This window comes from Corvus kubaryi, unplaced genomic scaffold (assembly GCF_017639235.1).
Source record: "Corvus kubaryi isolate FWS band 111438036 unplaced genomic scaffold, C.kubaryi_AGA036_p1.0 37357, whole genome shotgun sequence".
NCBI lineage: Eukaryota > Metazoa > Chordata > Aves > Passeriformes > Corvidae > Corvus > Corvus kubaryi.
Window position 1 is genome coordinate 3,227,587 of NW_024581117.1, and position 27,059 is coordinate 3,254,645.

The 27,059-nt window shown below is 37.4% G+C and overlaps 2 protein-coding genes across 9 annotated transcripts in view; one reads left to right on the forward strand and one right to left on the reverse strand.

Annotated features, from left to right (window-relative positions):
* The window catches only part of FANCC (FA complementation group C), an 80,677-nt gene that overhangs the window by 36,460 nt on the left and 17,158 nt on the right, over window positions 1-27,059 (forward strand). For 6 of the 7 annotated variants that reach the window (XM_042033600.1, XM_042033604.1, XM_042033605.1 and 3 more), the window contains 5 exons: window positions 13,201-13,320; window positions 14,120-14,184; window positions 16,767-16,931; window positions 19,998-20,154; window positions 26,414-26,466. In XM_042033600.1, coding sequence (XP_041889534.1) covers window positions 13,201-13,320; window positions 14,120-14,184; window positions 16,767-16,931; window positions 19,998-20,154; window positions 26,414-26,466 — 560 coding nt within the window. The remainder of the gene's footprint in view (window positions 1-13,200; window positions 13,321-14,119; window positions 14,185-16,766; window positions 16,932-19,997; window positions 20,155-26,413; window positions 26,467-27,059) is intronic. The other variant, XM_042033606.1, reaches the window with a different exon arrangement.
* Window positions 15,970-27,059, reverse strand: part of LOC121667187 (aminopeptidase O (putative)) — a 244,882-nt gene continuing 233,792 nt past the window's right edge. The window contains exon 17 of one of the 2 annotated variants that reach the window (XM_042033591.1): window positions 15,970-16,237. The gene's annotated coding sequence lies outside the window, so the exon portion shown is untranslated. The other variant, XM_042033594.1, reaches the window with a different exon arrangement.

Sequence of the window (27,059 nt, forward strand, 5' to 3'; positions counted from 1 at the left end):
GAAGTATTTAAAGTGTCCAGTCTTCAGACCATTTGTACACATTAAAAATAACTTGCTATTCAAGTTCAATGGTTTTCTTGTTGGACGGTGCTTACACTGGGGTCTTGCCGCAACAGATGCAATAGATTATAAGAAGACAGCAAGTATAATAATTACAGCATGGAACAGACTGCTGGCAGATACAACAACGTAGCATTCTCTTTAATCATAGTGCTTCCCATAATGTGGGTGGCCACAGGCTGCAAACATTTCAGTCAATCCCCTCTCCATGCAGTGGTTGTAAAACAGAGCTGAAGTAAGCAGCATTCCACAGACCATTAAGGGTTTTTAATTGTGAAAAAATACAGCTTCCCTTCACCCCTCCTTTTGGCTGCTTGCTTCTGTCAGCTGTTACCTACCAAATCAGTTCTGCTTGAAGTAAATAGTATATAATGTACTATCTATGGGCTCTTTAAAATGTTTGTTGTGCTCTGTTGGGGCTTTTGTTATTAAAATACATATTACTTTAAAACCTGAATGTTTTGGTGGTTTTTGCAGCAAGAAATAACCTCTGCCGTTAAGTTAAATGCTGTATTATGTTTAATTTAAAAGCTTTTCATCTTGTTTTCGTTCTCCCACTTTTTTCCTTCAATGCCCAGTGTGGTTTTGCTGTTTCTGTAAAATGCTTTATTGTCTCTCTAGCCATTAGCAGAGTACTTTTTCTCCAGCCAGAATGAAGGGGAAATTACTGGGTTTTTTTCACCTTGTGGCCAGTTTACTCCTTTGGAAGCTGATTTCACCTCCTTGATGTTTGACATATACTCATCTGGAATTTTGAGTTTCACGGAATAGATTTAAGCAGCTAAACTTGGTGTCATGGAAATAGTTACACAACATTTACAGGCCTTTTTTTGAGTATGTAAATCAGCTGCAGTTGAGAACAGATGATTTCTTCTGTTTTATAAGTGCATGTGCATGAAAGGATGTATTTTGATAGATGAGTTTTTACATTGTAATTAGGCATATGTGGAATCAAGTATGTAAATGAGCTTGAAAGAAATGTCTCAAGTGTCACTGGGTAACTGATAGTTCAAAGTCAATTTTCTTTTGAATCAAAACAGAGGACAAAAGACTCAAATGAAATATAGGCATGTGTTTAAGATCTGATGCAATTAATTAAAACCCAATAACTTATTGAACTCCTATTGCAATAAGGGACTTTTCAACTTTTAAAATAATTGTTAAAATTCAGTTTTAAGAATCAAGTCAGCTTGCTCTGCAATGAGTCCCAAGGGAGTAAAGAGCAGGCGCTTTTCTCTGTCCTATGTGCCACTAGCTTGTGTTCCAGGTAACAAGGACTTTATCCTTTTGAAGTGAGTGCACTTCCTAAGGTGTACACACCTTAGGAAACCCATGTCTCATAGCAGTGTTTGCTAAAAATTTGACACATCTGCCTCTTAAACTTGTTAATGTACAGTTCTGTTAAAGGTTAAAGACCCCAAAATTCTTAGGTGTGGTTAGAGCGGGTGGCTTCTGGGTGAGGGGGAATATTGCAGTGAAAATGGGAATTGACTGATGAATCAAAGATGAGTAATTGATACAGTGATAGTACATATTCAAGATTTCTAGTAGAATATGTTGTAAAACCATTTAGTTCACAAAGGATGGGAGGGTGATAAAAGATGTTAAACCTATTTGTACAAGAAGGGACAGGGGCTGGAGCGTTTTAACATAGTGAGAAAACATTTTAGAATGAAGATGGCTTTTCACATACAGCACATAAATGATTTCTAATCCTTGTCGTCTTGAAGTTTTACTGAGTTCACTGCTGTTGCTCTTTCAATTTTTGTAAAGTCAGCCAGAGGGAGTTCTTGGTAATTTCTAACATTTTGAAGATTATACATCTAAATAGTTAGTTAGTCTTCTCACTAGCTCTTTTGAGAATCAGCATTTTAAGCTGATTTGGACCTTCTCTGGTCACCTGTAGATAGTTACCTTGGTAGGATGTAAGTGAATTTGCAATGTTTTCAAATTTGCAAGCATTACCATAGTCTTCTGGTTGAAAATAGAACAATATTATGAATGGGCTGGGAGAAAATAGACCTCTCTTCTTCAAATATAGTTCTTTAACAATGCCAAGCTAACATGATTATAAAGGATTTCTTGACTTCTGGGCCAAAATAAACAGAAGCTAAGTATGTCGAAGAGCAAAATGAGAAACCAAGAATTCTACTTCCCTGCAAGGCTGCTTGAGCTTTAACAGCAAGTGTCACAATTTGCTAGCCAACTGACATTTCTCAGAGCACTTTAGTTGTGCCAGGTGGCTCTAGTAAAGAATAATGATTTGTTGCTGAGACATAAAAAAAAGTCTCTATTTGAAGAAATTCTACTGGCATTAGATACTTTTGCTCAATCTAGCATAACTGTGACCAGCAGTTGTTGTATCACCATTATAGGTGTATTTTGTGGTTTTTTTGCTAAGAAGTTCAGTGGACATTTTTGTCCCCTTAAACTTTTAATGGCATGATATGTAGGAAATCCAAACCCAAAGTGATTAATTTTTCCTGAATATCATTGTAAATTAGGTATAGTATTTGCAGTGGGTACCTACTGGAAATATAAAAATCAGACATTGGGTACATATATTCATTGAAAAAAGCATAAATTTGAGATTATAATTTTTCTAGAAATTATGGAACTCACAGATTAAAAGTGAAACAATTTTACAATCCATCCACTCTTTCTAAACTTATTCATATCTCTTTTCCACATCATTTTTGTGTGGATTTAAGGAATTCTTCAGTGGGAAGCTTGTATTTTGGCTTTTGAAAATTGTGGAGGGAAGAAGGAAATTAATTCTAAATCTCTGGCTAGTTAAACCAGAGAGCTTTAAAAAAAAAGAAAAAAGATTTATGGTTGACTCCAGTAGAGCTATTGAATTTCCTTTTGTAAGTTAGTGTAAATGTGTGTTTTATTTCAGCATCAAAAGTCTCCCTTCTTTTAAGAAGAAGAGTAATAGCACTTTCTAGGTGGGTGTTTCTTAAAGAGAAAGGAGAGCGAAAAGGGAAGGAGACTTGAAACTGCTTTTCCTGTCTGAGGCCAAGAGCAGACTCAAAGCTTGCCAGCCCAACAGTTCTTTAGCTTCTTTCTTATGATTTCTGAGGGTTTTGTTAGTGACTTGCAGATGGAGCTTAGGCTTTGGAACTCATCCATTAAAAAGATGCATGGCCTTAGCCACAGTAGTAGTGCAACATGTTTTCACTGTAGCGGTGTCACAGAATGTAACTGAGCTTGAATTGGTGAGGGAACAACAATGCAGCCTTCCCTTCCCCTCCCCATAATTTTCTTTTCCACATTTCATTTGGAAATTAGGATCATGTAACATTTTTCATCCATTTTAGGAAACAGAGGTAGAATATGAGCCTAGTCTTTTTACTAAGCTACATATATGAGCAAGAGTAATACAGTTCATAGCATACTTTAAGGAAAAAGCATATTTGTCTCAATGGTTTTTTGACTTTTTTTCAGTTAAGTTTTTCTAGTAGGTTTTCATGGTCCTGTAAGGTATTTTTGCCATACTTTTTTACTATTTTTAAAGAGCACATTGTAGTTACGATTGTTAAAACATTAAGTTAAGGAAATTGGCCTAATGTAAGAGCATTTAAAGCAGCTTTACTGCAAACACTGACTGAAAATGAGCCTGCTTACATTCTTCAGGGACAGAACAGGGTTAAGGGCTCTATTACATCAGATATAGTGTGGAGAACTTCACAGAATCTGTGTTTTTGTGTCTGGGAATATGTGAAAAGCAATGAAGTCTGTGTATTAATTTTCTGAAAGAATAGTATTATTCCTGGGGTTTTTGTTTTTAACCCAAAAGCAAAATTAATTCAGTCTAGTCATTTATGTGCAGATTTTCTGTAACTTGATCACATGCTTAAATGGCATGATCCTTGTCTCTGTAGGAGTGTTTAGCAGAATAATTTGTTTATGATCAACTAGTCTGTCATGGTTATCAATGGAGATTTAGATGTAGGCATATGTCAGACGTTCCTTCCAAGTGAAGAAGGACTAAAATGAGAAGCTTCAGTAAATCCAGAACATGTACTTGTGGCCAGCAGTTTTATTTAGTGTGCTGGTATAGAATTTAGCTGATGAAAACCATCCCGTAGATGCATGTATCCATAAACTGTGCTGAAATAAGAAAACTTCCTGACAGTAAATGTCAGAAAGAAATATAGGAAGGAAACCCCTCCTAGCCCTATACTTAGGTACTTTGGCCCTAATTAACTAAATTGCTTAAGAATATTTCAAGCTTTCTTAATGTTAATTGAAACTGAAGTGATTTCTTTTTTGCAGAAGCTCTGAGTGGTTACTGGAATAGACTCAGTTTGGTAAAGTAAACAGGTTATGTTGACTAGCTAATCATTGAAATGTATGTATGTATGTATGTAATTTAACATTTTGTCTGTCTGAAATGTGCTTTTACCAGTTTTAAAGGAGAAATTGCACATTTTGGTTACATTATCGATGGTATATTTAAGGATATTTTTAACAATTTTTTACTATTTTTTAGTGTATAAAATATGCTCTTACATACTGATAGTTGTTGTTCACAAATATATGCCATGTAATTTCCTCTAATTGATACACTGAGAATTTTATAAACTGTTGAGAAAACAGAATTGTTTTGAGTAAAACAGTGCTTTTGAAAGCTAGATTGTATTTAGATCTCTATGATGTTTGATACCTCATATTCTTTTACATTTTGATTTTGGTCTGCAGAAACCTATTTTTCTGTTTTACTGGAGCCATGGAGCAAGTGAGCAAGAGGTCTTAGAAGTAAAATGAAAAGTCACAGACTTTGTTGTGAATGGATAAGTGTGTGGAAATAATACGAATTGTGTTATGTCAGCATCCCACTCACAGAATTGATGTCATAAACAGTTGGTGGAATGGTCTCTAAATGAACATGCTGCTTTGTCATTTACAGACTTAGCCACTATGATTCTTCAGAACTGGCTGTTTATTTCATAGTAAGAAGGTTTTAAAAATACCAAACCTGTTTGTGTTTTATTGTCAGTCATTTAATCTAGAGGATATGGGACACAATAAAACTCATAGGCCTTTGGGCAGGACTTCTAAGAAAATGTTGCTAAAAAATATTTACAGGAGTTTGGTTTGGTCTGAGCTGCTGAAAGCTAGCAAACAAACAAGTTAACTTATATTTAAATAAATTAGAACAATGTGTATATCTTATTTACTGAGGACTTTGTTTAAATTATTTAGGAAGTAATGTGGCCTGTTAGAATCCTATTGTGTGGTACTTTTAGAAAAAACCTATTATATAGTATTTTAATTTTTTTTTAATAATGACTGGAAATATTGTCTAATTTATCTTTAATGTTGTAATCAATTATACAGTTTCTAAGTACTTTTTTAGCCAGATTGGAAATAGATTTGACTTCTTGTCTTCTAGACTTGTGTTGAAAGCAATGGGCCATCTGGCTGTAGAGGAAATGCCTAAGAACAACATTGCTGCACAGACTATTGAAATCATTGACATACAAGAAATTCTCTCCAAAATCTGGTTAAATGTGAATAAGAAATAGCACTTACTTCTAAAGCTTCCTCTGAATAAGATGTAGTTTTTCATATTATACCTGCTTTTTTTTTTAGCAGATCTGAGGAAATCTGGTTCCCCTTGAAGCAGATAGAAAGGTCAGAAATAAACCTGTTACTAGACCAGATTTCAGAAATTTCCCCTTGGGTATCTGTGCTGTACTTACTCCAACAGATTCACACAGTTCATAATTTTCAGCAAAGTGTCATTAATGGTCTCTTCTCAAAAACTCACTGCACTCTTTGTTTTCAAGGAGAATATACTTAAGAGAAGTATTCTTTAGAATAAATGATAGATTAATCAGTTCCATCCTACTCTTCTGTTGCTTTGATAGACTCATCCAAGATGGCAAAAAAGAGTTCAGTAGCATCACTGGGAAGTCTTAATCAGTGTCAGGTTTGAATGGCTTATCCCAGTGAAACCATCCATCTCGGCTGTTCAAAATACTTTGGCGCTGTTGATTTTCACATCTGCTTCTGAGGACATTCAGAACCATAAATATTTTGGAAAGAGTGTGTTGAGAAGTTTCCAGAAATAAATTGGTTTATCTGGCTCCCCTGGAATGTCTTTGAAACTGTGTCATAAATTCCAGGACAATTGCTACACAAATAGACTTACTGGCATAAAACTTGCCATCCTGTAATAAAAATCAAGTTCTGTTTATGTGTTGATGTCTAATTTCAGAAGTAATTGAGCCTTTAATTCAAGGTTCTATATTCTTCCCTATTGACGTGTGCAGGAAAATATTGGCTATTTCAGAAAGAAAAGGGATAAAAGAGCTTTTGTACCCCTGCTTGGTAAATACAGTATCAGAGACTAAAGCGCCTCCTGCCTTGCTGGATTGGTGGACACTAGATGGGTTGGTATCTGTCTTGGGCTGTGTTTACTTAAATAAGTGGAGGGACAAGTTCTGTTCCAGAAGAGTAATTTCCAGGCTTTCACAGATTCATATGCCTCATGACATGATTGTCTCTGAGTAACAAAGTTATGGAGTAACTCAACAAATCTCTTGTAGTACGTGGAAATCAGCCTTCACTTAAAGAGGAGTATCAAAAGATTTAGCTTAGCTTATGTGAAAACTGTGTTAGTTGCGTAGTCCTCTTTAGAATCATGGAGGTTGGAAAGGACCTATAAGATCACCAAGTCCCATATTAACACGGCACTGCCATGTTGCCGCCTCACCATGTCCCCAAGTGCCACATCTACACACCTTTTGAACGCTTCCAGAAGTGACCATGCCACCACCAACAGAACAGCCTATTCCAATGCCTGACTACCCTGTCAAGAAATTTTTTCTAATACCCAATCTAAACCTCCTGTGGTGCAATTTGAGACCATGTCTTCTTGTCCTGTCACTGAGACTGTAACAGAAGAGACCAATCCCCACCTGGCTGCCCCCGCCTTTAAGGCAGTTGCAGAGAACAGTACGGTCTCCCCTCCTTTTCTCTAGGCTAAACAGCCCCGGCTCCCACAGCTGCATCTCACAGGACCTGTGCTCCAGACTTTTCACCAGCTCTGATGCCCTTCTCTGGACTCACTCCAGCACTTTAAATGTCCTTCTTGTCGTAAGTGGCCCAGAACTGGCCTTGGGATTTAAGGTGTGGCTTCACCAGTGCTGAGTACAGGGGGACAGTCACTGCCCCGTTCCTGCTGGCCACACTATTGCTGATACAGGCCAGCATGCCATTGCCCTTCTTGGCCACCTGTGCACACACTGGCTTGTGTTCAGCCACTGTTGACCAGCACCCCCAGGTCCTTTTTCAGCTGGGCAGCTTTCCAGTCTCTCTTGCCCCAGCCTGTAGTGCTGCCTGGGGTTGTTGTGATCCAAGGGTTGGACCCAGCACTTCACCGTATCACACCTCATACCACTGGCCTCAGCCCATTGAATCAGCCTGTCCAGATCTTTCTGCAGAGTCTTCCTACCCTCCAGCAGATCAGCTCTCCCACCCAACTTGGTTTCATCTGCAGACTGACTGAGGGGGCACTGTAGAGGATCAGATCTGAGCATGTTTTGTCTCAGACATTCTGAGTATTGCTACAGGAAAGGTGTAATTGGAGGAGAGGGTCCGTGGAGCTGGGGCAGTGCTGTTCTGAGCCAAGTTCCTATTCTGCCTTGAGACTCAGTCCCCCACCCCCACCTCACTTCTTGGAGAAGGGCTGGCTGTGCATGAGTGAACAAAACTGTGTGACAAGTCTAATTTACATAAAAAGGCATGCACCAGGTATACTATAAAAGGGAGTGAATCAGGTCCCCTCTTTATTTTTTCTCTGGCTTTCTTTCTTTTTTCTCTCTTTCTCCTCTTTCTCTTTTGTTTATTTGTCTTGATATCCTAGCTCTGGACCATCTGCATGACAGGACCACTGTGAGATCTAAGGTCTGGAGATAACAATTTGTTTTCTTCCCTTGCTTTACCTCAGCAAATCATACCCTATCCCCATACTCCATACTGAACTTTGTTGTGGGAGTGGGGAGATAGTGGAGGTATGTTACGGCTTGTCAACCACCACCTTTGAGTCAGGGTGTTGTGGTTTGTGAGCCACAAATACTGGTGTGCTAGCCAGCATGTCTTGTAAGTATTTAAGGGCTTGCTAGCCAACACCTTTTCAGTCTAAGCAGTGGGCTGGTTGCTGTAGTTAAGACAACTGCACAATAAAATAGGAGTTTCCTGACACATGGTCTGGTGTCTTGTTCAGCCTGATGAGGACCTATAATGAGCATCACGCCCCATACCAATGGGCTGTGACATGCACTTGTTCCCTTTATCCACATCATCAGTAAAGATGTTAAACAGGAATGACCTCAACACTAAGCCCTGGGCAGCACCAGTAGTGACTGGAGACCAACTGGATGTAACTTCATTCACCACCACTCTCTGGGCTGGCCATCCAGCCAGTTTTACACACAAAGGGTATACTCAGGCCTTGAGTAGCCATTTTCTCCAGAAGAGTGCTGTGGGAAATGGTGTCAAAGGCTTTACTTAAGTAAAGTTATGAAGATGATAAAAGGTCTAGAGAGGAAGCCATACAAGGAGTGGCAGATGTCACTCAGTTTGTTTAGCCTGGAAAAGAGGAGACTGACAGGAGACCTCATTGGGGTCTTCAGCGAGGAGACTGAGGGAAGATCTCATTGGGGTATTCAACATTCTCATGAAGGGAAGAGGAGAGACAGGCACTGATCTCTTCTCTCTAATGACCAGTGACAGGACCCGAGGAGATGACATGAAGTTGTGTTGGGGGAGGTTTAGGCTGGATAATAGAAAAATGTTCTTCACCCAGAGGGGGGTTGGGCACAGGAACAGGCTCCCCAAGGAAGTGGTCACAGCACCAGCCTGACAGAGTTCAAAAAGCATTTGGGCAATGCTCTCAGGCATATGGTGTGACTCTTGAGGATGTCCTGTGCAGGGGCAGGAGATGGACTCGATGATCCTTGCAGATCCCTTCCGCAGATGATTCCCCACTCAGAACATGATTCCATGTAAAAATCCAGGTATACAACATCCACAGCCTTTTCCTCATCCAGTAAGCATATCTCCTTGTCAGAGAAGGAGACCAGGTTAGTTAAGCAGGATAGCTTTACTGTAGGATAGCTTTACTGACAGATACATGGGGTGATAACCAGCAGAACAGTCACTTGTTTTCTCCATTTGTATTCTCAGAAATCTTTAGTTTCAAGTCTATTCTCATTCCTTCCATTTTCCTGAGTGAATTAATTTGGGATAGCCTCTATATATATAAATCTGCAAGTCAGGAGTAATGTCAAATCAGGCCTCCACTATAGGATCTTGTAGATATGAACCAATGTGCTTACACTGATAAAGAAATGAGTTTATGTCTTTATGATAATGCTCATAGGATTATCTGCCTGTCAAAGATATTAGAAATCTCTCTGCAGTGGTAGATTTTGAATTATCTGCAGTATTACTCAGTATAAATTGCATCAATATAATAAAGCGACTGGCAAGGTTGTTCAGAGAAGCTGGTCATTGTGAGGGCTTTATTATTCATTAATTCAGTTTCAGGTTGAATGGGAGTTTGTCACAGAACTTTAGTCCTAGGCCATGGGGATGGATTTCTTCTCTTGCAACTAGAACCAAGGTGGTTTCCTTCTTACTTACTCAGTGGTGAGAGAAATCAAGAAAAATAGTCACTTCTGATGTTACAGTATGCCTGACTGGTGTTCATTCTCCCAAATCAGCCACCTTGATTCTGGAAATGCAAAAACAAAAGACACCTTGTTATTTTTCCTTTTGAATGCAGCATTTCTGCTGCAGATTGATCCACTTTCCTGGCTTGTAGAATGTGGTATTAGTGGATTAGACAGTGAGTGGTAATTGATTCACTGCCAGGAATAACTGATGATTATGTAGATCTACAGTTGTTAATTTTGCTGGAGTAGTGTAGGATCTCTGACTGATATCATCAATACAGGAGTGCATTTGGTACTGACAGTTTTTTTATCATGTACTTGAATACCTTGCAGGTATTGATCTTGAAATGATTCCTTAAAAGTCATCAGGATCAAATTACTGATCTCTCTGACCCCAGAAACCCATACTGTGGCTGTGTAATATGTCATGTTTTTTGATGTTCCAAAGTGCTTTTGGGGGGCATTCATAATGTAATAGTGGAATCTATCACTATGTTTGAATATTTGTATTGCTTGCTGTATATGTGAGAAAATCTGAAATCTTTTAGATTTCTCTGTAGTACTTTCTGAAAGAGATAATTTCAAAAATGAATGAAGAAACTTAAATGGAAGAGAATGTTGTTTTACACTCAGTCTTGGAGCTAGTTTTAACCAAATTCTACAGTATGATGTGAAATAATGCTTTAGATCTGAGAATGACTGGATTTTAAACTTTGTGAACTTCAAACCCAACTGTTTCATTGCCATTTAGTTAAAAATTAGCCATTCCTGGTTTGCACTGTCTTTTTGATAATCAAGTTAATGATATATAGGACAAAAGAGGATGGACAAATATAAAAAAAGAATTACCTGATTTTTTTTTTTTTTTTCCCTCAGTCAGATTTTCTTATTAGAGAGTGTCTGTTGGAATGGTTTGTTTCTTTTATATTTTCATGTTCTAACTAGAAAAGCTTTTAAGAGCAAGAAAGCTTTTAAACTGAAAAAGACAAATGCTTTAACTTATCGTTAACAAATCTCTTATGTTTGTTGCATGTAGGGATGTCTCAGACTTTCCACTGCAACAGTGTCAGTAAAATGGAATACATAAGACATAGAGCTAAATTTTAAATGTTTTCCATCTTTAATACCTTTTTGACTTATATATACCTAATAGCTCCTTTCATCTTGACTACAGTATCTCCTTGCCTTTGTTTCCCTTGCCCCCTTCTGGCTGTTCAGAGGTTTTGTACATTTCAAGAGAAAAAAGTCTGCAAATTCCTTGCATGGATCTAGTAAATTGAAAATGAAACAACAAAAACCACCAAACAAGTAAATAAACAAACAAAACCATAAAACAGTACCAAACCAAAAAACAGTCCAGGAAACTGTTGTAGGACATATGCAGACTCTGGTGATGTATAGTAATTTTATCTTCTCTTTTCTTCTATCACTTGGTTAACACTGGCCGTTACACAAGGGTAGGGGGAAAGTACTTTTGAAAGTACTCTTCACAAAAGGTGTTTGATTATTTTTATCTTTAGGAAAATTCTGGTTACAGAAAGGGTCATTAGTTAATCAATTCTGTAGTGTTACAGGTGAATATATGGGGTTTTAAGCTACTCCCTCATTTAGCTGTCATTAGCTGCCATGTCAACCTGTCAAATCCTTTTCAGAGATTTTTGTGTTTATTGTCACTGGTCAAGTTTTTTGTAAGTCTTTCACTAAGCAATCCAATAGATTTTGTACTTTTCAAGCCCCTTCCTTACCTCTAACAAAAGTGGGATCCCAGGTTTGTTGTTGTAACACCTCTTTTATTTTGTTTTCAGCTTGCAGTTTGGTCCCTTGTCTCATTCTACTTGGCAAACTGTCCTATTTTGTAGGAACTAATTGTCTGAACCCTCGATAATGTTCTGAAAAGAAAATTTAACTTTAGTAATAGTTGCAAAAGACAACAAAAATATTGTCTTGTACAGTTTAATAGATTTTAGCTTTCACTTTTGACATATTATGAGGCTTGTACATTTTGAAAATCTGCTCTTTTCTGCTTTTTCTTAAGAATGCAAAAATCGAATGTAAGTTACTACTTTGAAACTCTGTTTTGCAACAGCATTTTCCCTCCTCTTTGGTTTTAGGGAATTCACTGAACTGCAATAGAACAGCAGTTTCTCCTGTTGAGGGCTATCTAGGAAAAAAGGTTTACAATGAAGGAAAAGGATATTTAGGCATTTAACATAACTCTTCAAGGTAGTAAAAGAATCCTGGAGTATGATAAATAAGGTATCCCAAATGCTTGTAACTTATTTTGATAACAGTGAATTTTCTTAGACCTCTGGTGTACTTCTGCTGATTCTTCTCTCTCACATCAATCAAACATGGAACACATAGATTGAATATATCTAAATCCAGGATTTCTGAAGCAGTTGCTCAGGGATGTTCAACAAAAGCATGTATAAATACTTGAGTTTCTGAAAGGAGGAAATGACTTAATGAGATTTCTATTTTTTTTGGTCTCAAAACCTTTCATGAGGTTCCTCTTTTTATTAATAAGAATACATAGAATGAAGCAGTCTAAACCCATGAAAGTCACAGAGCATTCATCTGAACTTTCTTTTAATAATATATTTTTTAAATGAAGGTCTTTTTCAGTGTATACTAATCCTAACCCTCTGTTACAAAGAATTTTATATACTTAGTGACATACAAAGTATAATCTAGTTTATCCTTTAAGTGTCAATGATACATAAAGCCCTGAAATGAACCCTAGAAAGGGAACATAACTGTTGTTATATCAGCATGTAGCAATCGAGAACAGGAAGAAATGAAAGTTGTAAGAAATACAGAGCAGATTGTTTGATAATCAACATAGAACTACCTCTGCCAAATCGATTAGTCTGACTTAGAATCTATCATCAAAGAGTTGCTTAGGTTATTGTATGATGTACTTAAAAGGTTTTAATGAGATGTAAAGCATTTTGTAATGAAACTGGTAGAAAAGTAAATGTCAAGATAAGGTTTTATCGTCATCTTCTCAAGATAATGAGGAAATTAAGCAAATTACATTATGAGGCCAGACCCTAAATCCCAGGACATCTTGAAAGAGTGATATGGAAAAGTAGATGCTAATTTCACACTTGCTTTTCTTGATCATGGTACTGATCAAGACTACAGATGATTGAAATGGCTCCCAGAGAACTGAAACATAGAAAGGTCTGTATGATTTTGGTGTGAATGGTCTCCATTGCTATTGGACAACTGCTGAAATCGTGTGGTGTGTGTGAACCCACACTTGATTGTAGCAGCTGCAGCATTTTCCTGATGCTTGGTGGGAGCTGTCTGCTCTTCTGTGTCAATGGTGTGAAATGGCCACAGCCGATCAAAAGACCTTACCCCAGACAGAGTTCAAAAGCTGTCATATCTCCTTACACAGCTTGTTGTAGCCTGGTGCTTTATTGCCATTCTCTTGATTTCCCAGAGTTTGCTGTGCCATCTCCTTTCTTCTTCTAAGTGGGAAAGTAACGAAGCTGAAACTAGTACATTTGTATCAGCTCTGGGCTACACGTCAGCGGATTATTATTGTCACTTGGTTAAAAATGTAAGTATTTTGTGTAATTGAGATTTTGTTAATAATTAATCACCAGTTTATAAGCACATACATGGAGCTGTCATTGTGATAAGGAACATGAACTGAACTTTGTTTATCTTTTCTTACCTTAGTTACTTTTACAACCTTTTAAGGGAAAAAATGAATTGGGAGATCTCTGGACAAATGAGAATTTTTTTTATTAGATTACACTGTAATAGATGCTCATAAAAACAAAATTCCCATTGCTGTTGTGCTATAATAAAAAAAACCCCTATTCTATCATTATTTTTCCCCATGAAGTTAAAATTATATTATTGTTTTATGTATTAGAATGTAACTTCTGAATGTTTTCTTTACCGTATCCACTGCATTTAAAATGGGAAATGAACCCTGAATGTTAGGTAAAGTCACTTTTATATTTAGGATATATAAAAATAGTGGGAATAATATTTCATAATACATTGACTTGAATTAGATAAAGCATGAAAAAATTATTAGTAATGGTCTTCTGAAAGTTTTGCCTTAACTCCTGGGGAGGCAGAGCTAAAATGAACATAATTTTAGTTTTAAAATGTATAAAGTATATAATGTGCTACAGTAATGTTTTGCAGTACAGTTTGTTCAGTGATTAGGAGAGCTTCAATTTGACATCAACAGTTAAAAAATCAAAAAAATCGAAATAGATGAACAGAGAAAGTTATTAACATTTACAGTACCTCAGTCACATAGAGAACCATGCAACTAATGTCTGCTTATTGGCAGTAAATGTAATGTATTTTATTTTATTTATCTTTATTTTATTTAACAGATGGTCGTTTCATTAGTAACAGAACTCAGAGAAAACCAGTTCAATGGACTTAACATTCAGGGGAGGTAGGTGTTATCTAAACATAATTTTGGTATGTTTTGGTTTGGGTCATTACAGTTCAGTGAGGATCATTTTACAGTCTTGGGCAACTTAGGCTTCAGTTGAAAAGTGTTGGATACATATGTAGATAATTTAAGGTGTGGACGAGCTTGTTAAGTTGGGCTTCACCTAAGAGTTTATACTTAACCTAGGAGTCACAGAATGGTTGGAAGGGACCTTCAAAGATCATTTGCTTAATGCTGCTGTTGTCACTGTTTTTCACATGATCATGCCTTTTTGCTGTCTGATTTGTACCTTTCTACTGACCTTGAAACGCTGATCATAGCCTTTTGTTGGTACTGTAAAAATTAGGTCATTTGAATGTCAGTAGGCGCTTTTGATTGCATGTAAATTGAATGAATTGCAGCTAAAAAAACAACTGAAAAAATGAGGATAGATATTTTTAATATAAACTATGAATTAAAGTTGTGTCTTCTGTTTTAAGTTTATTCAATTTACTAAATTATTAATAATAGAGTAATAAATAAAAATAAGCAATACTTATTTAATAAGTAAATTATTAGTGATTAAATAATTACACTAACAGTGTCATGTAATAAACTAAATGAAATTGTTATTAAATAGTAAAATAACTAATAAGTAAATTAAAACATTTGAATATTAATAAAATTGGAATAATTAACAGTTAATTAATTGAATTAAAGAAAATGCCTGTGCACATTCTGTTGTCCTTAGAGTCAAAAGGGATGCTATGAAGAAAAGAGTTTTATGACCTATTTTATACCACATAGCTTGTAAAATTACAGGAAACAAGAAGCTGATTGAAGTATCTTTCTTGTATCATGCGCCAAAAACTTGGCTCTTCTCTCTGGTAAGAAAGGTTAAATGAGCTGAATTAGTTTAGAACAGACATTAGTATTAAAATCATGGACACAGTTAATGAGGGGTATCACAAAGTTTCATTCCATGTAGGAAATAAACACCCACATTTTAAAAAGTAGGATGAAACAGACTTAGCTTGGTTGAGATTGTTGGGAAGAGGAATACTGGATTTCTGCTGGGAGAAAGGGAGAACTTTGAACTTAGGTGGATTTTTGAGTGTAGAAATTGTGATATGGCTGTTTATTCAAATTCCAGAGGCAAAAGTAGTCTGCTTTTACAGGTGTACATTTTCTACTTTCTCCATTTAGTGATACTTTAAAAAACTCAGATGACAGTGTCTGTGCAAATTCATGGTACACAGTGGAGTGCATTGTGCACTATTCACCAAGAACATATTTTGAAGATTATGTAGTAAACTTAGCTAATCCTGCATAAGGAATTAGAAGCATAATTTTGCAAAGGGAACTGATTTAGAGTTTCAGGTCTGTGTATCCTGGAAAATACTGCTGCACAATAAGATCTTCCCAATAATTACCATTCCTACAAAAACACTTGTAGCAAAAGTGCATTTTGAAGTATTTCAGTAAAAGAAGACTTAAACACGTATTTAATCAGATAACTACTCAGAAATGTGCATCTTTGAAAATACATCATGTTTTATTTCTCTCTCTGTTTATATGATAATGATTAGTACCTCATGTCCACACTGCTGAGCAGCATCTTAATTCCCCTCTCAGGTCTTCAGGGGTGATACTGGTAACTCCCCAAAGAAAATAGTTTCAGGTTCTTGCAGAGAATGCACTTCATTTAGTGAATCAGGAGAAACTTGCAGGAACTCAGGGAAGCCTTTTACGAACAATCTAGCACCTTTTAATTTGCTAGAATTCAGTATTTCATAGTTCTTGGTCTTTATAAGTGTCTTCCTGTCAAAACTACAGTTTCATGTGCTAGGAACAATATATATTCTCTGGGAAAGTTGTGATTTCTTTTTGCAAATGTAGTCTCTGCCATTTTAATTTTTTTAATGTTCCAAAGGTTCCGTATTTTCTTTATGTTCCAGATTCCACTGTCTTTGATAATTTCCAACCACGTAGTTTTAGTGAGAAGATCCAATGAGTGGTTCGTATATTAAGATCCAAAGGTGCTGCATATTCCTTCAGCTGTAGGGCTGTAGATCTGTAAGCAAAAATTTTTCAGCTGAGCACTTGAAGACAGCAGGATTCATAAATTGTTTCTGTTGAGAGGAAAGAGGGGTCATAAATTGTTTCTGTTGAGAGGAAAGAGGGGTTAAAAAAGCAACAGGAGGCCTGAAAAGCAGCTAGGTTTTCTCTTCTGGAGTTCCAGGAAAGTTACATGAAAGCTATGAATCTGTAATCTTCCATCACTGGGAAAGACAAAGCACTGTCTAGTAGGAAGGACAGGGTGATGGAACCAACACAACTGGTTTCAATTCAGAATTGTGTTGATATCCCTTACATGGTTTGCTTTGAGCATTTAAATATCAAAATTTTATCTGACTTCTTAACATTCTGCACACAATAAGGAATGATATGTCAACAGTCATTCTAGTAAATAATTTTTCAGCAGTTAAGTATGCATCTCTTACATTTAATCTTCTGTGATTAATTAATGTCCTTTTTTTAGCTTAACAGTTTAGAAATTATGACTTTTCTGAAATATGAACTGTGTTTATTTTTTCCTTCAGCATTTCAGCCAGTCGTGTGAATGCTGTGTCCATTTTCTGTGTGCCTCTCATTACTTTGCCTGACCTAACTCCATTGCTGGAAACTCTCCTTCTTTACCACGGAGGTTCATCAAAAGAAGTTCTCAGTTCAGAGTTTCTAGAGGCTGTGAATGAGGCCTTTTTAAAGTAAGTAGCAGGGTTTGTGTTACTGTTTTGCTTTTTCATAAAGATTATCAATTCAGTTCAATGTCTCTTGTCTAGGTTTGTATGCTGAATGCACTGTATACCTGCTTTCTAGTAAAATACTACCTTTGCATTTGAATAGCAGAGCTTGTGGGCCAAAGCAGAATTTTACACTGATGCACAAGTTGTGGCATAGCAGCTTTAAATATTGGCTGGGTTTTTGTCCCACCTATTCCCTAAAAAGGAGGTTAAAACCTTCAACAGATTTTCATAATTTTGTGGAAATTTTGATAATTTTTCATAGAAATGTCATTTACCTGTCATATAAGTATATTAGGATTCCTAATGTGAAATTTTGGGAGCCATTTTAATTTTTCTGTGTGTAAGATAGATCCTTATGTTTGATGTTTTCATAATTCTTTCCAGTTTTGTAGTTTTTGTTTTATTTTGGTTGTTTTGTTCTTTTATTGGGGTTTTTTTGGTTTTTGATTTTTGGTTTTGGGTTTTTTTGTGGTTTTTTGGTTTGGTTTGGTTTTTTATTTTATTTTGGTTTGGGATTTTTCGGTTTTTTTGTGAAATTTGTTCTCCTGGTTTTCAGCAGATTCGTTTTAATGAGTTTGAGAGAGGAGCAATTTGTGAAATACAACTTTGTTTGTTTGCTACCACTAAACCCACTGTTCTGATAAAATCAGTCTATGGATGAAAACCAGCTGAGTGAAGCTGAACATCAGTAAGGCTGGCTGTGCCAGGAAAGGGAAGATGTCAGGGAAAGCACAGCCTACTTTTGCTTGAGAATTGCTTTGTTCAACATGCAGCTGAGGCGCCATATTATAAACAAATTTTTTATACTAGAAAATGTCCCTTGTGAATACTTTGTCAATTATCCATTTTTCTCCTGTTTTTAATCAGTTTTAATTGCTTCCTCTGTACTCATAATTTCTGAGATGTTCTAATGAAGATTTTTGTGGTGATCCATTGAGGACTCCAGACAAAAAGTAATTAATGGAGAAGTACAGCAACTAATCCATACATGTTAGTAGAAGCTGAGGAAAAGGAATGAAAAAGGCATGTGGAGGTTTGTAGTAAAAGATGTGCCCAAAAAGACAGAGCTGTCTTTCACTCTTTCACTTGTCTGTGTTTTGTGGCTTCTGACTGTATGTGGTCCACAAGTTTGGAAGACTTTGAGAGAGCAAGTTCGCAGGTTCTGTACAGATGGTTTGTTCTCATATCAGTAAGGTGATAGGCAGTCCATCATGACAGACTTCTGACACTTCATATTGTGAGTATGGCCATTCTTTGGATGGTCATAAGAGGTTCTTCTGACTGAAATAAATGTCTCTTTTCTTAACTTCTGAGCTGCTTGCTTATCACAGTGAGCAAAAATACCTGATTTCACATGGCTTTTGACTAAGGGACTCTTGCAGGGTGCTCAACAAAAGTGTGTGGTTTCCCTGAGGGCAGATACAGGCTCATGCATGCTTTGCATGATATATTCCTGGGCTGAACTCATGTGGTCTTAATGTGAATGTGCTTGTATTTTAATTTATTCCCCACTCTGACAACTGAGTTTTATTCTCCTTAACTCTGTTGTGTTTCAAACACATCTTCTTTCTGAACATGGGTGAAGCCTGCCCCAGAAAATAGGGCACTTGCAGGCCTCCAAAGAACGCTGAATTGTCCCGGTGGGACCATCTGCAAGTTCAGCTGTAGGAATATAATCACTACAGTTAACTTCCTGTATTGTTTTTAAATCTTAGAGTTGCAACACCTCTATTATTAGCTTTCTTTTCCTGCCATAATATCTGTAATATCTACCATGCTACCACAAAGAAAGCAATAAAGTTGGTAGTAGCATAATTAGCTAATCTCTTGTCATTCTTAATTTACTCTGATGTGCGTATGTGCTTTAATAGTAATACTCAATAAATTAACAGCATCCTGAAATTGAGCACTGCTTTACCATTTTGAAGTTCTGGATACTTTGACGTATTTCTTGTCTTCACATGTACACTTTAAGGTCATTCCATAGTATTGAGTAGAAAAAATACAAGCTTTGTAATGAAATTCAGAATTCTGAGAGCTGATATTTTAATGAATATATGGCAAAAGAAATACATTGAAAATAGATCCTAAAATGTCATTACTATTCTTTCTACTGGTATTTTTCTTTCTTATCAATTGCTTTACTTTGCATATACTCTCCAGGCTAATTTTAGGTTTTTTAATCTTAACTTGATTTAAGACCAATGCAAATATTTCTTATTATTTATGTATTGTTTTGGTTTTGACCTTTTAATTTGCAACTATCACAATAGCTACAAAAATATTCTATGATGTTTGTGCTACGATATCTCTTCTTGGGTGGTTAGTTTAGTGTATTTTAATTCATGCTGGTCCACACCGTGCCCTTTTTTTGTAGTGATACAACACTATACTTCAGCTGGGTAGTAGTCGAAGTCTTTAGGTGAAGAGATAACTTGTCTTCTTAACTATTTTTCTTTTAAATGGCTCTGGTCAGCTGGCAGGCTGAAGACTTACCTACCTCTAAGTAATTTCTTTTTCCTTTTTTTGTTCTTTTTTTCTCCTTTTTGTTATTGTTGGTTTTGGGTTTTTTCCTTATTCCTCTGCAAAGATAAGTAATGCTTTGCTTATACAGCAGAAATATTATGCAGGACCTTCCTGCTCATCTGTCAGTAGCTGTCTGCAGTGCTAGTACAGGTTGGAGAGAGCGCAAAGGTCCAGGGACAGGACCTTTCTTGAGAGATGAAGGGAGCTCCAGACTTAAGCCTTCTGCTTCCGTTTGATGGGATCCATCATGACCAAATTTTTAGGTTTTAAACATGTGGTAAAGTTGCATTTGTAGATTACGGTGATTTCCTGTCATTCTTTGCTATTACGATTTGCTGTTGAACAGGCTACTGTAAACAAGATTTTCTCTCTCTTGCCTCAGGTTAACCTTCGTGCCTTCGTTTTCCCCAATATGTTTAAAAAAAGAAAAAAAATAAAAGTACATTTTTTTGTCTTCCTTCCAGTTATTCAGGTAAAACAGTATTTTTCTCTCTAAACCAGGAAGAAGATCTCCCTTCCTGAATCAGCTGTCTTCAGCCTTTGGCTTCGTCACTTACCAAGCCTTGAAAAAGCTACCTTACATCTTTTAGACCAGTTGTTTTCCATTCAGTTGAATTCACTGGAAGAAGTGGCTTGTGTCATGAAAGACTCGTTGCTGGTATGTGCAACATGTAGTACATTTGATACTGCTCTTTCCTGCTTCAGGAGTGAGAGTTTTCAAATACGTCAACGTGTAGACATACATCAGCATAAATGGCCATTATGGGACATCCGGCTTGTTAATGCAAGCCAAATCTTGAGTCTTAAAAAGATCACTAATTTTTAAAATTTTCACAATTAATTGGTAGAAGAGAAAAAAAGATTTCATGCAGTGATGAAGAATGGGTAAAAAAGTGAGGATCCCCCTGGTGAGAGTGCTGAGCACCTTCCTCTGTCTTAAAAAATTATAAACTCTGGCCAGGAAGGATTTGAATTTGTTTTTACTTCAGTCTCTGTGCCCCTGGAGTTCAGGAATCTAAACAATTGGAACCCCTTGTAGATTATTTTATTATGGACTGCTTTGTTACTTGGTTTTATTTGCAAACCTGGACAAAGTTCTTAATGCAAAACATTTGCTAAACTGTAATTAAAATTTGTTTTCAAATTCTGCGCTAGGTGGAGCACCAAAAATCTTCCTTAAGAGAAAACTGTATACTTTTTCCAAAATAATGAGCTAGTTGCAGCACTAAATGTAAATTTAATTGTTAATTACAGTGTGAAATTGCATGTGTGCAATGCACTCAAATTATATGTTTCATAAAATGGCAGAAGTAAAGAATGGCATAAAGTATCTTATTTTCAGCCTGTGAAACGGCTTACAGAGTACGTATTCTAGTCGGGAAAAGAATGCTACCTTTAAGTATTCTTCCTTTTGAATCTGCAAGTCTCATATTTAGGGATCCAATATGATACTTGCAAATCTCATAAATGCTTGGCATCAGCAGTTCTTCATATGTCACCTGGGGATTTAGATATATTGCAGCAAACAAGGCTATATACAGGGTCTGTGCCTAATTTTCCTATACAAGATAAACTGAGTTGTATATAGTGTCTGGTACTACACCACGTACCAGGTGAGGAAAAGAAAAATCTCTAAATCTAAGTTATAAATACCTAAAAAGAAGTCAAATATCTTTTTCAAGTGTTGTTTTTTGTTGTTTATTAAAAATGTTCACACACTGTCTTCACATCCTGATCTCTGAAAAGTATGGAACATTATTGTGCTGGCACACTTAGGTTGTCTTTACTTGCCTCTGCTCCAAAGACTTTGTGCTTTCAAAATAAGATATTGACAGAGTGGCAAGACCAGTGCAGCAGCTTTGAAAGCTGGTTTAGAGATCCATCCTGTGGACAAAGACTGGAATGAATGAAGCCATAAAGAGGAGAGCATTTCGCAGATGGATATTGATGATTGATGGGCATTGATAAGAAGGAGGGTACATAAATGGGAGATGGCATAACAATTAAAAACAACAGGATGAGAAGCTTCAGAGAGGCAATATAGAGGGAAAATATTGTGATCCAGAAATCGCGTTCTAAATGTATAATGATGTTTTGTACAACATGTACATGGTACTGTAAAGATATACTTGTGTGACATTAAATCAGTCAGCCCTGATTATACAAGAATATGTTAATTTAGCCTGCCTAAAGGATATATAAGTATTTATTTAGGAATACGGATGTGCATTTTTTGGCAGTTGGATTATGGTATTTTAGGATGTATGCTCTGTTTACCTTATGGATATGGTAATGGTGGAATCATGAGACAAAACTAGATTTCTACTTTCCTATTTGGAAGAAAATCTTTAGAGGACAAACAGGCAGAAATATGCTAGTGATTTGATTATAGTGCATTATAAGAAGGAAATTTCAGTAAGCTCTTCCATAATTGCATTATCAGAGTAATTTATCTAAATCAAGTATCTTGATACAGTAATCATACTGTACATACACCTCTAGAGATCTAAGGTACCCAGATAGTTGTAAACCACTGTACTTCTATTATGAAAGAAACTTGGTATGTACTACTCGTATATTTTAATTCCAAGAGTAATTGTTGTGTGATGGTCCACTAACTTATGTTTATATGGCGTGCTATTATGTTTGTGTTTGTGGCTAAACTGGAATTAATATTGGAAGTCCTGTAGTTACTCAGAAGTAATAAAAACAAGGGAAGTGACCATCACAGCTGGTCTCTTAGCTTCTTTGGAATTGGGTGGGTGAGTGGATGTCTTCCTTCCTGAAGTAACTTTAAGGTTTGTATGTGTGCATTAACAACTAAACTTGCAGTAAATACATATACTAGTATTTTATACTTGACCAGAAATGGATAGATATGTATATACATAGATTTTTAAAGCCTGTGTATGTAAAAAGAGATGTGATTGAATCAGTGTCATTTATAGTTTGTGTTTGGTTCTGAGATAGGTTTCCAAAGTAGTTTTATTTCTTTCATAGGTGTGTTACAAGAAAAGTGCAATAGGTTGAGAGGGCTTACAATTTGTCAGCTTCTTCTTTATAAACCATCTGTTCTTGCTGCACTTTGTTTTCCACCTTGTCAGCTTAGAATCACAGAATCATTACAGTTGGAAGAGACCTCCAAGACCATTGAGTCCAACCTTTGACTGAACACCATGTCAGCTAAATCACATCTCAAAGTGCTATATCCAGTTGTTTTTTGAACACTTCCAGGAATGGTGACTCCAACACCTCCCTGGGCAGCCTGTTCTAATGCTTAACCACCCTTTCACTGACAAAATTCTTTTTGATGTACACACAGATTGAGACTCTGTCCTCTTCTCCTGTCACTGGTTGCCTGGGAGAAGAGATGACCCCCACCTGGCTGCACCGTCCTTTCTGGCAGTTGTACAGAGCAGTAAGGTGTCCCCTGAGCCTCCTTTTCTCCAGCCTGAACAACCCCAGCTCCCTCAGCTGCTCCTCACAGGACTTGTGCTTCAGACCCTTCACCAGTTCTGCTGCCCTTCTCTGGACATACTCCAGCTCCGTAATGTCCTTGCAGTGAGGTGCATTGCTGAAGTCCACATAGACAACATCCACAGCCTTTCCCTCATCCAATAGGCAGGTCACCTGGTCATAAAAGGCAATCAGGTTGGTCAGGCAGCTTTTCCCAAAGCCCTGCTGGCTGGGCCTCATCCCCTGGTTGTCCTGTATGTGCTGTGTGATGGCACTCAAGATGATTTGTTCTGTAACCTTCCCTGGCACCAGGCTCAGGCCGACAGTCTTGTAGTTCCCCAGATCCTCCTTCCAGTCCTTCTTGTGGATGGGTGCCACACTGGCCAACCTTCAGACATCTGGGATCTCAGTTAGCCAGGACTGATGATAAATGATGGAGAGAGGCTTAGTGAGCACTTCTGCCAGCTCCATCAGCACCCTTGGGTGGATCCCATCTGACTCCACAGACTTGTGGCTGTCTAAGTGGCACAGCAGATCACTAACAACTTCCTCCTGGATTGCAGGGGGTCTGTCCTGCTCCCCATCCCTGTCTACCAGCTCAGGGGGCTGGCTGCCCTGAGGATAACTGGGCTTTCTGTTAAAGACTGTGGTAAGGAAGGCATTAAGTACCTCATCCTTGGTGACTCTGTTCCCTTCCATGTCCAATAAAGGATGGAGATTTTCCTTGGCCCTCATTTTGTAGTTAATATATTTATAAAACCACTTTTTATAATCTTTCACAGCAGTGGCCAGATCGAGTTCTAGTTGAGGTTTTGCCTTTCTAGTTTATTCTCTATATGACCTAATGACATCCTGAGTTGCTTGCCCCTTCTTCCAAAGGTCATAATCTCTCTTTTTTCCCCCGAGTTCCTATGAGAGCTCCCTGCTCAGCCAGGGTAGTTGTCTTCTCTGCCAGCTCATCTGTTGGCACATGGAGATGGCCTGCTCCTGTGCATTCTTCTTAAAGCACGTCCAGCCTTCCTGGACCCCTTTGTTTTTAAGGGCAGTTTCCTGAGGGACTCTGAACCAGTGTCCTGAACAGGTCAAAGTCTGCCCTCAGGAAGTCCAAGGTAGAATTTCTGTTGATCCCCTTCCTTATTTCACCAAGAGTAGAGAAACTGTCATTCCATGGTCACTGTGCCCAAGATGGCCTTTTACCACCACTTCTCCCACAGCCCTTCTCTGTTCGTAAACAGCAGGTCTGGCAGGGCATGCCCTGGTAGGCTCCCTTACCAGCTGTGTCAGAAGTTACCTTCCACACTCTCCAGGAACCTCCTAGACTGTCTCCTCTCCACTGTGCTGTGCTTCCAGCAGACACTTGGCAAGGTAAAATCTCCCACAAGAACAAGGGCTAGAGGTCATGAAACATCCACTGATGATAGAATATTTCACTTCATCCTGGTTGGGTGGTCTGTAACAGACTCCCAGCAGGATCTCTGCCTTGCTGGGAGAGACAGTGCCTCTGATTGTCACCAAAGGCACTCAGCCTTATCCCCACTGTGCCTGAGCTCTACAGTCAAGATACTCCCCAATGTACAGAGCCAGTGAAACAGGCATTAATGAGGAAGAAAAGAGGAAGTATAGATAAAATTATTCATAATATTGATGGAATCAAAATAAAAACACATCTGGCACTTTGTATATATTTATTTTGGACTTGTTCAAAAGAACTAGGATTTGATTTTGGTATGTGAGCCAATGTGCTGGTGGACCCTTTCTGGTTTGTATCCAACCTGTCTTAAGCTACAGTGTGTTGGTTCATCATCATAGAAGTGTGTGTGCAAAGATAGGTAGAGTGTCTGAAAGACAGTGGGGGAAGTCACTGAATCAACCATTTAGCCCACAGGGCTGAAACCATACTCTCCATTGCTCTCTAGAACCTCAGAAGGGTTCCATTTGGAAGGCAGCTTTGGAGATCTATCTAGTCAAACATTTTCTTAAAAAAAACCCAAACCAACAAACAGAAAAACAACCCAAAACCAAAACTAAACAAACAAAAGAAACCCGCAAAAGAAGGAGAGGCCCGTGCCTCCTGTTCGTCTCATCCCGGCGGTTCCTTCTCTCCCTCCGGCGGCAGTGGGATTTGGGGGCAGCCGCCAGCTGTGCCGGCTCTGGAGCGGGAGGTGGCGCACGTTCGATAGCACAGCTTGGCTGCAGCCGCGGCGCAAAGAAAACGGGGCAAAACAGCAAAATGAGGGGCCGCCTCCTGTTCACAGTATGGCAGAGACAACTGGGGGAGACGGGGAGACAGTTTTTAGACAGTTTTTAGTAAGGGTTGTTTGTTTTCTAATATTACCATGTAGGGATTTTATTAAGCCAAGTCCTCATTCTCCCTGTGTATAATTAAAAGGATATTTTTTTATTTGCGTTATTGTTATTAATAGTATTATCATAATTATTAAAACTGTTGGTTTTTTATAAACGTAAGTTATATGTATTATTACAATATTAATTTTCTGCTTGGTACGTTTTAGCTTGAAACAAATGCATACAAGTTTTCAGTAGTGTGTTACGTACTTTAAGCTGTATTACTAAATGCCATTTTATAAACACTATGCTTCCTAAAGGTTAGAGAATGCATTTTGTTAGACAATCTTTACTCTAGTTGTTCAAGAACTATAGTCTTACCAAATCTTCAGGTTCTAACATCAGAGACACTAATCAAGGATTTGCTTTTTAACTTAGACTTTAACTTAGTACTTTGGGGAATTGTAAGTGGTTTTTATTCTAGGTGTTCTATAAAAGCCTAAGAATATGGAATTAAAAAGCAGTGTGTTTACTGGTGCATGTTTAAGATAACAACTTTCTCAAAACTGTCTTTCGTGTGGGAGCATGGTAAAAGGCTTCACTAGTTTAAAAAAAAAATTGATGCACTGAGGTATTTAGCTTGTACTAGCAACTCTGAAGTTCACAAAGAAGATAATACTGTGAAAAAATGTCTTGGATTAAAATGCATGCAAAACTATTAAAGACAAAGGTGATAAAATCAATTTAATTTCTGGAATTTAATTTTGAAGATGTAGCAAGAGTCTCAAAGCACATCCAGAAAGGATTGTCTGCAAAGAGGAAGGAAAAGCTTTTTGAAAATCTACTCCTTGTGTCTTGCCTCTAGCAATTGCATGCAACAACGTGTTCTTTCTGTCTGCCACCTTTAGTATTTGTAGTGATTGTTGTCATAAACAGTTTAGGATTCCAGGTGTTTGCATTTATCAGCTGTTGAGCCTGCTTGGTCTCGCTGTGGAGAATCCTAAGAATTCTAATCCTGAGAAAATCTGAGGGTTTAGTAAGAGCTGATCTGAGAGTTACAGTTTAATAATGGCTATGTAATAGCATCCATGAGTTAATCTGTAAATTATGCAGTGACAGTTGTCTTGAGTTGTTTCTTATTAATATCTAATTTTCTTTCATTTGTTTATCGACAGCCACAAGCAGCAAGCCATCCTGCCATTTTCAGAATTGTAAATGAAATTTTCAAGTAAGTCTTGAAATTACTGTGGGAAGAGTTTTAAATGACCCATTTAAGCATTGAGGTTTTCTTCACAAGAAGAAGCAATATTATAATCTACAACATACTATAATTTCTGGATATCTTCTTCTTTACCGGTGTGCTTTCAAGTCCCCTTCTGTGTAGTGCACTGCAAATAATGAAAAATGTTAAAAATCTAATGAACTTTATTTAAAGTTACATTATAGTAATCACTGGTACAGTTGACTACATTGTATTTTAGCCTTTAAAATTTGTAATTTATTTTGTACTTTAGTAGAGATTTGTGGTTGAAATACAGTTTTGAGCTGAAAATTATAAATGCTGAACTGGCTTTGCCCATGCCAGCATGAAGGTGGCATTTAGCAAAAACTTTTGCACTTACCAGTGTAGCTTCTTTTATATTTTGTTAATGTTTTTTCAGGACTTATGTTAGATAGGCTCTTAACGGCATTGAACTATTGATCCACCTGTTATAATGAGTTTGGTTTTGAATGCATTAAAATTATTTTGAAGCAACCAATATATTGGTTACCACATGGGGGCTTCTAATCCTTTATACTCAGTTTTCAGTGGCTTTTCTC